Below are 13,412 nucleotides of genomic sequence, written 5' to 3'. Positions count from 1 at the left end.
CCATCCCAATCACCCAGCTGAGTGCAGAGCAGAGCCGCTTAGTTTTGGTGATCTGTTGCATGTGTTTGCGGGAGGGGAAGGGGTGGTGGGGGTGCTGACCCAGGTCATGACAACTTACCAAAACCCCCTAAGTGGCTGTCAGACCCAAATAGTTACCCACCCCTGTCCCAGGAACTGAGTATCCTTTGGCTACAGTGATCTTAAATCCTGATGACCCAGATGTCTAGGGCCTCAGGTATACAAAGCTGGTTGCAGTTTGATATGTGTATGAATACAGACACAAGAACAACATCCAGTTCTACAAGAAACATGTCTATGCACCCATGTGCCTCTTTGCAAATCTTGAAGCAAGTTTGGAGTTGCCAGAAACTAATATTCAGCATGTTACTTACATAACTGCTTTTCGCTGATGAGTTGTGTAATTTGTTACAGAAGCAGTAGATTTTGCTTGTAAATTTTGCAGGCTTACTAATGAGGACTCCCAGTGACTAGTCAAATAGACCTCCTCAGATGAGTAAGGGTTGCAAAATGCAACATTTTATTGCTTTTATTGTTTGTGCTATGTAGGTCATAAGGTAGGCCAAGAGTGGGAATCCTGCCAGTCTAAAGTTCTCCGGGGAGCACCAGAGCAAAGCAGGACATGTGGGATCCGTTCCAGACCTCCTGTGATAGACAGAATCAGTACAAACTACCATAGTAGAAAAAAGCTTGTAGGATGGTATGACCAGTCCTAAAACAACAGATGTGGAGAGGATGCTGTAGTTGATGGACCATGAAGAAAGCATGCAGGATTGTGCAACCAAACCCTGGTACAACAGCTATGGAACAGTACATACGAATGTTATATTGATAAATATCATTGATCATGAAATTGTAAGATGCAATGATTTGGGCTTGATGTGAGTACCTCTAATGTATAAAAACATTAGAATAGAAATATACTTTGGATGTGAATTTAATCCTTCTCTGTCCCTCCTGTTGGCCAATCTGATCACCTGGTTGATAATATGGATAAAGGCTACATTAAGTTTATACTCACTGAAAAGTTCCACTGTACTACAGACTTCAAATTAGCAGTGAGCAAAACTCAGGTGATTTGTTTCAAATAAGGCTTAGGTTTATTCTTATTCTATTTAGTTTCAATTTTACTCAAAACCCAGCTCTTGTTGTTTTTATATACTAAAGGGAATGTGTCATTTTGGTTTTGCTGAAGTTATTCTGAAAGCCAACCCATTCTGATTTGAAGGGAAAGAGGACATAGGATGCAGTGTTGCCCCAGAAGTTAGACAAAAAACAAAACGAAATGAGTGTAAAATATTTCAAAACAGATAGAGACTTGAGTCTGGCTATAGAAACCAAAATTGCAGTAATAAAAAAAGGAAAGAGATATACCATATTTTAAATATGTTTAATACACATAAAATATATTAATTTTGTGTTGTTTAAATCACTACTATAGTTTATTGATGATAATAATAATATAAAGGCTTAAAATTTTTCCTTTGCTTCTTTAGGTTTCTGTTTCTTTTGTTTTTGTGCTGGTAACAAACTGAGTCTTCCAAAATAAAAAAATGACGTTCAGTAAAGATGAAACTAAGCTACACAAAGTTTACTAGCAGCTTGTGAAGAGCAGTGCATCTGGATATCTCGCCAGTTCCTGAGTAAGTTATTCATGTTCCCTATGGTTGTTTTGGTTCCTCACAGGGAACATCTGAAGTAAAAGCTGCCTTTCTCACTCCGTAAGGAAGGCATACACATGCATTTGAGACATCAATTTCAGTCTAAAGTAGGGATCCATTTTTTAGGGATCACAAACCTTGGGCTGCCCACCTTCTGTGTAAACAAAAAATAATACTGGGTGCAAAGCAGCCTTTGCCCTTCTAACCACCCACTTTCCAAATGCACTCCAGCAGTTATATAAGCAAGTATCCCAGTTTATACCTACAGTTCCATTAAAGGTACAGAAAAGTTTGTGCACATTTTTTCAGGTACAAATTGTGTATGTAAAAAAATGTCCTTTGGAGAGTCAGGCCCATGATCTTTCAACTTTATTTTATTCTTACATGATACTCTTTCTGGAGATTACAATGGTTTCTCTATCAGAAATCGGGAGCATTCACTCTAACTGAAAACAGTGTTCAGAGAAGGCCAGGTCCAAATCCTCCTGAGGTTTCCATTGAGTATTGGATCCAGCCCAGATTGCATTCTTAGCTGAAAAATAGCAGTAACCCAAAAGTGCACAGCTTGCAATCTATGTTATTAAGTTGAGATTATAGATCTGTTTCATTTAACCATCATTAACATCCTAAGACACCTTTAATAATTTACTGGCTGTGTTACAGACTAGAAATGCCACCATCTTAAAAAAAAACAACGAAAAATTAGGACTCGCTTCTTTTAGAGACATAATACCTGTTTTGCCCAGGGTCAAGATGTCACAGATAAACTGTGAAAAGTATCTGAAAACACCTCAAAGCATATTAGACACCTGCTTTGTTTGTAACTAAGTGCACTGCTGCTTCGGCTGGTGTTGGTCACCAACATCCCTGTGGAGCTGGTTGAAGAGAAGATGAAATTAAACACAGATGGACAGAAATGGAGGCAAATTGTTTCGAAGACATTTTGTTCCACAGAGATTCAGCAGTGGAATGTACAGCTTCTCTCATTCCCCATACTGGGCTTCGTGGCCAATCAAAGACAGAAGGAGGAACCACCAGTGAAGTGTCCTTGTGGTTTTTCATATAGAGGTAGCAATGGTGGGTCATGCAGGGGGTTGAAGGTAGGACAGTAAGCTTGGATCCCTGAACACCAACAGTAAACATGATGGCATTCTTTTAAAAAGTATACTGAGATCTTTGCAGGGGTTGGATGCAAAGGTCTCATTTTAGGGACAAATTTGTCATCACTAGGGGACTTCCTTTGCGGTTTACAAGTACTTCTCAGTTGTAGTCTGATGCAACAGATTACCAGTTATCCTCTGCTGGGATAAAGCCACCAATGGAGTGGGAAGCTTCCCACCTATAGCTTCCTTTCTTGCGAGTTAGCTGCCTCAGCAGAAAACTTAGAAGGGCCAATCCTGTCTTTATCTAAAATATAATTCCCAAATTATATCTGGCAAGCATGTCTCCCTTAAAAAATATTTACTTCTTGGCTTGAATACAAAAGGGAAGGTTTCTTTTCTGTAATATAATTAACCTTCTTGTTAGGGTGGGAGTGAGGGTGGGGGTGCAGGTGGGTTTCCTCTCCTCCCCCTGCCCACATGCATTGTTATTGCACATTAAGCACCAAACAAAGATACATCCTGTCCTTCAAGTATACTGTGCAAGATGAAAGAAGTCAGCTAGGGAGGCAGTAATACGGTTGTAGCATACAGCTGTGATAAAAATCTTTTAAAATGAAATTAAAAAATAACTTGTGCTTCACTGAATACACTAAATATGCTTCATAGTGGAATAACAGAAGTTTGCTAGAAACATTGAAATCCTCTTTTACCTTAGCTTGGGTTTCCCTTAGACCTGCTTCCTGCAACTTTCCCAGACTCTTAGTAGCCCACATGGTAGCAGGGAAAGCCAGGCTTTCAGTAAATGAAGGGAAGATGCCCTGACTTAACTATAGTCTGTCTAGGTCTTGAGCTCTGAAGAGGAAACTTAAGCCTAAGACTGCTTAGCAAATATAGTGGCAGCTAAGACAAGCAGAGGAATTGGGTAGAAGAGCTATGGGTATCCCCAAACCTTTGACAGGCTGCAGAGTAACTCCCTGTTCCTGGGGAAAAAAAAATTGATATACTTTTAAACTACTAAAAATAAATACAACTTTTTGCTCTTTTAGATTAGTTCGATTGAGTCCATTAGTCTCCTTTTCTGTGTCAGAACCATTCAGAGCTCAGAGATGAGGAAGGTGATCTCACATTAAAGTAAATATGTGAGGGATTGATTGTCACATCTCCAACAATGAAGCTAATGCTTGCTTTGGACAGGAACTGACCAAAACTGTGCAGGGATAGATACATTCAATAACACCTCAGAGTTATATACTACTATGAACTGCATACAGCCTGAGAAGTTATATCCACTTTGGGGTTTGTGCTAGATGCCAGTTTTTGAGGTAATCCAAGTTCGGAAGTAAGTCACACGTGTGTAGACCCCGGGCTTATTGGGCTTGGCACATTCCTCTCCCCAGCTCACAATTCCCACAAGGTACCACATGGATCTAGAATCTGGAGTAACCAGTGGCCCACCAGAGTCACCCTGCAGAAAACAAATAAACAAAGGCATTTAATTTAGCAGACAGGGAAAGATGATTTTTTTTCTACAGACAATAGGCTATGAAAGATGATGCTGTCTCCAATGAGAGATGCAAGGAGCATTATTATAAGGGATACCATCAACTTGGAATTTAGTCAACTTCTAAAATCTGAGTTAGAAGTCACCTGTATTGCCCACAGAGCACTGCTGCCAATTTCTATGGTTTTACAAATCCCATTACCCATTTTGCTCAACACGAAGAAAATTATCATTATTTTTTGGCTAACATTCCCCTTTTAAATAATCTTACATATTACTTGTAACTATAGCAGGTGAAAAGAATTATTTCAGAGCAGCAGTTTCTAAGTTGATGGCACCTTTTTAGAAGTTAAATGCATTAGCCTCTCCCAAAATTTTTAATTAAGCTATTATATAAATAATATCACAGTGAGTTTGATTTTAGAAGATTACCATATTATAAGAGTGAATTTGTAATCCATCTCACTGCCCAACTGTACTGAAATAAATAAATGCTAACAGTGCCTTTCAGTCCCGAGCTTTTTTAGGCAGAACAAAATAGGGACAGGGAAAATAGGTTCATGAGATTCAAGGTGTTTATATTCTGATTTTGTAAAGACTTCTGCATATACTCAATTTTATGAATATTAATTCAATAGTCACATGCAGGAAGTTAAGCGTGTGCAATAGGGGTGTGCAAAATGAGCCCTATTTGATTCGGATTTGCCCTGAATCAGGGACAGTGATTCAGTTCGTTGATTCGGACCACTTCCCTGATTCGATTCGGCTGAATCCGAATCTGAAGATTCGATGCTGATTCAAAGAATCAGAGATTTTGACATAGACACAGCTTTAAAAGTTTTTTCTACATACCTTGAGTTAGCAGGTACAGCTCGTGAATGCTGCAATGCTGGGGTGGATGGAGTGTCCCTGGGGAGTGCAGGAAAGCCCTCCATATGCTCGGCGGTGAACCTAGAAGTGGGCCCCAGCATCGCAGTGTTTACGAGCCACCTGCTACCTAGAGATATGTAGAAAAAACATTTAAAGCTGTCTATGTCCAAATCTTCCTGAATCTCTCTGAATCGATTTGGAGGGTTCTGATTTGATTCAGAGAGATTAAAGGGTCTCCTGATTCAATTTGGATTCAGAGATTCGAGCCGAATCGAATCAGGGTCCAAAGCTTTGCACAGCCCTAATGTGCAGATGTCTTAGTGGGACTGGGCCTAACAAGGGGAGCTGTTAAGTTGTTAGATCAAATATTTACACCTTTTTAAAAAAAAATTAATATTAATAGACATGATCTTCTAACAACATTGTCATAGGAACAATTTTTGTTTAAAATTTCCTTGCAAGAAACTTTGTAGCGTCACACAAATAAGTTTATCATTTCATGTGCATCTAGATATATTCTAACTAGCTTTAATGACTGTTTCAGCTATTATTCCTGTGTTGGAGCTGGCTAAGTAGTCTGTAATTCCAAAAAGTATCTCTAGCAGATATTTAAACCATAGGTACAATGCTTGATATTCTCCAGTCCAGAGTTTAATTTTAATGAATAGTTGTACATTTTTGTTAACAGCTCAGCCACTTCATTCTTGAACTTCTTCAGAACTCTTGGTCATACTATGCTGGCTGGTAACTTTTTTCATATTTTACACATCATTCACATCTTTACTACCTACAAAAAGCAACTTGACTAATACTCAAATTCAAATCTAGTGAAATTATCATTCAGGTCCATCATATTTTCTGTCAAAGTATGGCTCCTTTATACTGCCAAATCTGTACGGGTCACCCTAAACATAACAGCAAAACAGATGCAGTTTAAACCTGCTAGAGGAAAACAATTCAGTAATCAAGAAGTCAGTAGCTACATGAAAGGATGAATGGAGATTGAAGTAACCACAGAAAGACAGTAGGAAGGGACAATACTTGTGGAAACAGATATGGAGTGAGAAACCACAGAGGACCTTATAGAGAACAAATAGCCAGCATGAGGCAATTTTGAACTGCAGGGCTATAATGCACCTTGTGTCTTTCAAAGTTTGACATGAATCAGAGTGTTATGGGCTAAATTGCATGTAAAATTGTTCTTTGATTTTTACCTCCAATTCCTTCTTGACTCATTTAGAAGGAACAGCACAGAGAAGCATGTACAGTATTAGTTAAAGTTGGGGGACTATGGTACTGAATGATAATTAAAATGACTTTCATACTAATTTTCAGCTACACCTACCTGACAGGCATCTACTCCTCCTTCCAGGTATCCTGCACACAACATCCTTGGTGTAATGACACCACTGTACACTTCTTTTCTGTTGCAAATTTGTGGGTCTATGAGTTTTATTGTTGCTTCCTGAAGAGCATTAGGGCTTGGGCCTAAAGGGAAAATATATTTTGGTATTTAAAAACTTAAATCATTTGCATTATCTAAGATGTTGAAGGAACAGTTAGGAAACATCTCATTTTCTCTAGTGAGAGAGTCCATTTTGGTTGAGATAAAAAAGGTGTTCAGTCTTGTACCACATTCCTTAGACTGAGGAAATATGCAGAGTTGTTGCACATATTTTATATATTTAATACCATAGTGTGATGCCCTCTGTTGGTGTTATGAGTATTCACCCCGCTCCTTGGGCCAGGCCCTCAACTTTTCTGCCATGTCTTGATGGATCTGATACTGAAAGGAGGGGTTCAGTGGTGTTTCTACCCCAGCCCAGGGATGGTAATACTCACAGGGTCGATGTGGTGCTCCACCTCCCCTACACCCCAGTCCACTCCACCGCTCCAACTTGTGGCTCTGTGCCCTTATGGCCTCTCAGTGGGCCACCACTCCATCAATCACCAAGCGTGCTGCAGGCTTATGGGGGCTGCCTGCCACTCACCCCTAATCCTTAGCCTGGTCTTTGGCCCTGTGCCAGACCTGGGCCTGCTGGGCCCTCCGTGGGCTCAAAGATGGCTGTGCCCTTCCAGGGCTACCGGGCAGTGCCCAACTCCCACACTCTTTACTGGGGGGCTCTGCATCGGGGAGTCATGGCTGGCCCTCTCACAGTGTCCCTGCTCACTCCTGGCAGGGCTGTGTCACCGGGGAAGGGAGGAACCCACTCTGCCAGGTTGTAGCCCAGCAAGCTCAGTGCCATGCCTCCTCCCTTCCTCTCCTCACCCAGCTTCTGCCAGGGTTTTTAAACCTCCCGCAGCAGTGTTCACAGCTGACGTCATCAGCCAGTTGCTGCCTAGTTTGAGAGCTGCCTGAAAAGCCGGCTCAGCACCAGCTCCCGTGGCTTTAGTCTGTTCTCTGCCTCCCTCCCAGGTAAGGCTCTCTATGGTGCTGGGGTCCCTGGGTCCCCCTTTGGGAGCGTCGGGGCCAAACTCCGATGCTTCTGGTCCTGGAGAGTAACCCCAGCCACCACACATAGGAAGGGCTTGTAAAATTGCATCATAAAGAACTGCATGTCACTAGTTATAAAGGCACATACTCATAACTCTGGAGATGCATCACTAAAGTAGACTGTGTGTCAGGCTCTCTCCCTTAAGTACAATAGTGAACATATGAAATTCAATTTTGAGCAGGTGACCTGGATTCCAGACTAGTTCTATTGCTAGTTCAATTCCTAGCTTTATCTAATTGTGTAACAATGGAAAGCCACCTGTCTGCAACTGAATTTGTGGCTTTGCTAAATGGGTATAGCACATCTCTCTTAAAGGGACTGACAAATCCCAGTCAAGGTTGGCACCCTGTTGTGCCAGTCACTGTACAAATACAGATGCATTGTTGGCATCAAAGAGCTTAAGATCTAAGGGTATCTATACATGTGCCCAATGCCTGTTCCACTGCATTCTAATTAGAATGCATTGGAGAAGACTTAGTTAATTGAGTCTGCTGGAGTGTTCGAATTAGAACGCTCCAGCAACCTCAGTGTCAGATGTATTCAGTGTTCCCATGTTTCAAAATGGCAGTGGGGGCACTTTAACTAAAGCTCATTGAATGTTGCCATTTTGAAGTGCTAAATATGCAAGACACTGCAGGCATTTTAATTACAGCAGCTCCCAAGAGCTGCTCTAATTAAAACACCCCCCTCCCTGGAGCACGTGTAAAGATGCCTTAAAACATAAGGGACATAAACAAAATGTTGGAGTTTTCCTTTTTTTGTTTCTTTCGAGCTTTACATCAGAGAGCAGGGAAACGTGGAATGTATTTTTTATAATTACACACACTTTTTAATTATTTGCATGGCTTTAGCTTTGTTTCCTAAATGAGATGTTTCCTAACAGATTTCTCAATGGCCATACAGCTAGAACTACTTCAGTGGGTGACAAAACATTATTAATGTAAAGTGTAAGATGTTGTCTTCTGTAGGCACTCACCATCATTGCTAAGTGCACCCCATCCTGTGACAACTGCGTAAGTGTTATATGGAAAAACCTGGTATGGGTCCGGCAGGCAAACATGATGTACAATGCTTGTAAACTCAACCTGTTTAGAGAGTTTCAGAAGGGCAATATCATAGTCGACACCTGGATAACGGTACTTTTCATGAATAATAATCTTCTTGATGAATCGTTTTAAGCTTGGTGGTCTTAAAAGAGGTCCAAAGGTAGCTGTCCATTTGTGTGGGTGTTTTACACTGGAAGAAATTAAATTACTGTAAATATTTCACTTATGGAGAGAAAAGATCTTGAACTTGGTCAAGTATACCTACTCTAAAATCCCACAAAATTCTTGGGAGATTTGGGGTGACTGGAGAATCAGGCTGGTGACACCCCAGGTGAATTACTGATCCTGCCACCTAAGGACTATGGGGAGCCAGAAGGCCAATATACAAAGCAAATACCACCCACTATAGCAGTTCACTGAGAGGAGCCATGCCAAACTTGGCTATTTGCTGACTCTTAACCCCTTCTACTGTGACATTGCCAATCCCTCTCCAAAAGTATTGGTTTTCAAATATCATTATTCATCCCAACCAGGAATGAATTATGACTTTTTCAGGGAAAAATTCACACAACTGTCCAGGGGCAGGATGGGATGAGGTACTCTGTCAGCTCAAAAACTGTCAGAGAACGGTCCACAAAGTTCTTTAAGCACCCACCTTGCCATTGATTCATTAAGGAGTTAAGTGCTTAGAAAAGAGTTAGGCATCAGTTCCTTTGTGGATCTGAGCCAAGCTGTGATAGCCAGGCTCTGCCTAATTTTAAGCAAAACACGGTCAGGACACTACTGCAGTTGCAATATGGACTATGGGCAGTTGCAGTGCTTGGGGATTTCCTAGAACATCCTTTAGAGCCATTTTTCAAAGTAGCTATTTTCTCAGGCTCCAGCTGAATTTTTAAAAGCTCTTTGCCTTGAGATGTTGAGGGAGACTTGGCATTAGTTCAGAATGCAACACAATTTGATGCATGGGTCAGTACCCACCAGACCTTCTTGCCAACTCTCTCTGAGTACAGGGACTTACTCTTTAAAGCAGTGAGCTGCAGACAGGAGCCATATGTTACTAATCAGTGTTGCACCACAGCGGTGGATGTTATTCAGCTGTAAGCTAGCTTGCCATGGCCAGTCCCCAGCATCTGCAGCAGCAATTCCATTGACTATTCTAGCTGACATTGACTTCACTGTTCTATTCTGTCGTATCCCACAAACTGTTGGAAAGGAGAAAAAGAACATCATTTGCTACATGGTTTTGTAAGAGAGCCTATTGACTCCTCGGTGGCACATATGCAAAATAAATTGTTACATCACACAATCCCTCCATCAACTCCAAAATTCAGGCTCTCCCACATGCATCCCATTAGCTAAAAGCCTGAATGAATAGTTCAGCCTTATGGAGATTCATGAAGCTCAACAAACACAGGATAATCAAAGTAACATATATATTTTTGAGGAAAGAAGACAGATTCCTTGCTGAGAGGAGAGGAATACGACTATTCTTAGTTTCTGTTACCACCTGGAAATCCAGGAGCAGCTGAAAGTCTACTTACTAACACAGATCAGAAATACTCCTGCCACTGATCAGGTTGTGCTGTAGCCATTTCCCTATTCAAGCAGCATTGCATCTATCTTACCTGGTTTAGGACCTATTAACTTTCATCCAGGCCTTGCTTTCAGGTAGAAACTAGAAAAACTGGGAGACACCTTTTCACTGGATTGGGACAGTGCTAACAGAGATCTGACAATCATATACACCACAGTTCAAACCATCACAGTTTCCCATACACAGTGACCCAGGGACAACTCTACAGTACTTCACTGAAGAGTACCCTGGAGATGTACGAGCAGTTGCTAGCCCCTGGCAATGGAATCTCCCAAAATGGAAATACCTGAACTATATGGGGTGTAAGATCTGAGCCAGGTGCTGTTACTAAGCCACCACAGGTGCTGTTACTCAGCAACCACTCGCTGGCGGCATCTACACAAGATGCTGCCTGTGCAGTATCCGGACTTACTGCACAGTAGCATTGCTGAACAGTTTTTGATGCTGACTGCACAGTAGCTTGTGCTGACTGCACAGCAGCATCACGCTTCATTCCATGCGACACTACTGCATCGCATCACGCTTCATGATATGCAACACTACTGTCCAGTAGTAATGAAGTGCAGTCAGTTTCTCTTGTAGATGTGGTCACCATGCTGAAAGCTACTCATGAACTTAAAAAAGAAAGTCATGCAAAGTTGACAGAACCCAGCACAGTCGCTGTCCCATACCAAGATCTAAAACCAACCAAGGCAAAGGAATCAGTGAAATCTGAGGACTCTAGATAACATTAAGGCCACTGCTCCACACATTTCCATATGTAAGGAAGTTTGAAGAATGAACAGTAGCTGCTGAGATCTCCAGTGCTGGAAGCTTTCCATTGGGGCAGGAGGCTTGCATAATCTCTACCAGTAACTAATTCTAGAGCTGTGTAGTTTCAGTCTACCAGCTGAGAGGCATACATTCAGATTGCAGGGAGTAGTGTTTAGCTCCTGAAGTATATCCAAACTTTGGCAAACCAAACTGGCAAAAACATAGTGAGCAGAAGTGACCCCACTTAACAAGCTTTTGTAGTAAAGGCCACCAAACCAATTCAGTTCTGAATAGATGTTGATAAAGTATCTAAGGGCAGGCGAAGTCTTTGGGTAGAGGCAATATCTTTTATTACACCAACTAAATAGTTAAAAAAAAAGGTGTTCTTTGCAAGTTTTCGGACACACATGTCCTCCCTCAAGCAAAAAAAAAAACACAAAAGAAATTGGAAAGGATGAAAGATAGTCAGAAATCCCTCAGGTATGAAAAAAGCCAGCCTTTAGAAAGCTGCTTTGCAGGAATGCAAAGTATCTAAGGTAAAATAAGTAAGGTCTTTTATGAACAATTATAACTAAAAACAAATTGCCTCCTCCTCAAAAAAGATTAGAAACCAAAGAGATGTATAACTAATCTTGCATTTTTCAAGCAAGAAAATTAACCTCAGCACTGCTCTCCTAAGGGGGCCATGAAACTATCAGAATCTAATACCACCTATCCTTCTGTGGCAAACATTTTCATTTAATCAAGGGTTACCATGAGTTTACTGACCAAGAGCACCAGCGTGTGGGTAAGGCACACCAATTTCTGTAGTTTACAGCATAACAGAATGCTGCAGCCAGCATCACATTCATCTCTCTTTGATTCTCTAGACTCAATAATCAGGTACCCAGTTACACATAAGGTCCCTGGGAGAAGCTTCTAGCACAAGTCCCAGGAGAAACTTGAATTCATGACTCTGGAGTCATAGGAAGATGCCCTAATTTGCTTTGCCACTATGCTCCTGCTTCCATTTTATCAGTGACCCCCAACAAAAGAAAATCTCAGCCTTAATCATGCAGTGACATTGATGCTGTCTGGTTTTCTTTATCTCAAGCACATGTAAAAGAAAACTACAAATTCCTGAGTATACTAAAAGTAATTATTCCTTGTTCTTCAGTAATAGTCAGATGCTAAGAAAATTCACTATCTACTTGAAGCGCACAGATGTATTCCAAACGTCCGTGTGGCAGTCATTCTGCATGTGTCAATAAACAGCTATGCTAGTATGTTTCTATAAAGAAACACTGCATTCTCAGATTTGCATGCACATGTGAAAAAAGCAAACTATTTTGTGGAAACCAATCATTACACTGCAGTCCAGGAGTTCTGTATATGTGAAACAAACAGTAAAATGAAATGTTTCATGGTGCTTGGTTTTGATACTCTATACAGAAATGAAGGAGGAAAGTAGACTATCATCCCTATACCAACAGAGTTAAAGTACCTTGGGTGTCTTACATATGTGAATGATTAATGATGGCCTGCTTCAAACTTCAGTTTGCTTGAAATTCAATATACACTCAAACCACTGATACATGCCTGTAAAACTGAATGTCTCCTTCACAAGCTCTTAATTATTTATAGTGTATGTAGTTATTTGTGTGTCTGAGGTTAAGACACGAGACAGGAAATCAGTCTTCTCAACTGTGTCTCCTTGTTTTCCTGGTATTCTTCATAATTCATACATCCAGCATTTGCAGCATCTAATAATATTCTGCAAACTTTTCACATTTGTTTAAAAATTAGGACCAGACTTTTCAACACGAGTGCCTATAGCTGCCCACCTAAATCCATATTTAAGTACATAGGATCTGATCCATCTCCCAGTAGAGCCAAACGAAAGGCTCTCAGCTTAGTTAGTGGAGTCTAGATGAGGCTAAGGAATATCTATCCTAAATGTCAGAGGTACTGAGCACTCGCAGCTCCTTCTATCTGCAGGGGCTAAGCAACTCTGACAACATTTGTTTCAATGCCCAGCTTGAGGCAGCCTAACCCTTAAAACAACTGGCAGGGCAGTGTGGCACCTGATAGACTGCCTTGTTCAGAAAGGCATGAAGTAGGGCATAGCCTTAAGATGCCACGCTGCCTCATTTTCTGCCTAACTCCAGACTAACATGGCTAACTATTTCTCCTTACAACAAGCGGTAAGTCAAGAAGACTTGTAAGAAACCATGACTGAGAACCCAGTAGAAGTTACTTCTAACTCCTTACTTCAAAATGACCTGATTTGAACGTGACAGTGCCTCTGGAAAGACCCTGAAAACCCAGGCAGGACATACAAAATCAATACCATACAAAATCACACTTCTTATACAGAAGTGAAAGAAAGGGC

The 13,412-nt window shown here is 41.1% G+C and overlaps 1 protein-coding gene across 2 annotated transcripts in view; it reads right to left on the bottom strand.

Moving 5' to 3' along the window:
• Positions 1-4,034: 4,034 nt before the first annotated feature.
• The window catches only part of LOC149870770 (transmembrane protease serine 11A-like), a 66,386-nt gene continuing 57,008 nt past the window's right edge, over positions 4,035-13,412 (bottom strand). For both annotated transcript variants that reach the window (XM_090034747.1, XM_090034748.1), the window contains 4 exons: positions 9,713-9,896; positions 8,625-8,884; positions 6,499-6,641; positions 4,035-4,247 (listed from right to left, as the gene is read on the bottom strand). In XM_090034747.1, coding sequence (XP_089890873.1) covers positions 4,086-4,247; positions 6,499-6,641; positions 8,625-8,884; positions 9,713-9,896 — 749 coding nt within the window. In that variant the 3' untranslated portion in view covers positions 4,035-4,085. The remainder of the gene's footprint in view (positions 4,248-6,498; positions 6,642-8,624; positions 8,885-9,712; positions 9,897-13,412) is intronic.

The sequence above is a fragment of the Crocodylus siamensis genome, chromosome 2 (genome assembly GCF_052110815.1).
Source record: "Crocodylus siamensis isolate JL-2025a chromosome 2, ASM5211081v1, whole genome shotgun sequence".
In the NCBI taxonomy this organism is placed as follows: Eukaryota; Metazoa; Chordata; order Crocodylia; family Crocodylidae; genus Crocodylus; species Crocodylus siamensis.
The sequence above is the reverse complement of the archived record's forward strand: the minus strand, read 5'-3'. Positions and strand labels throughout refer to the sequence as shown.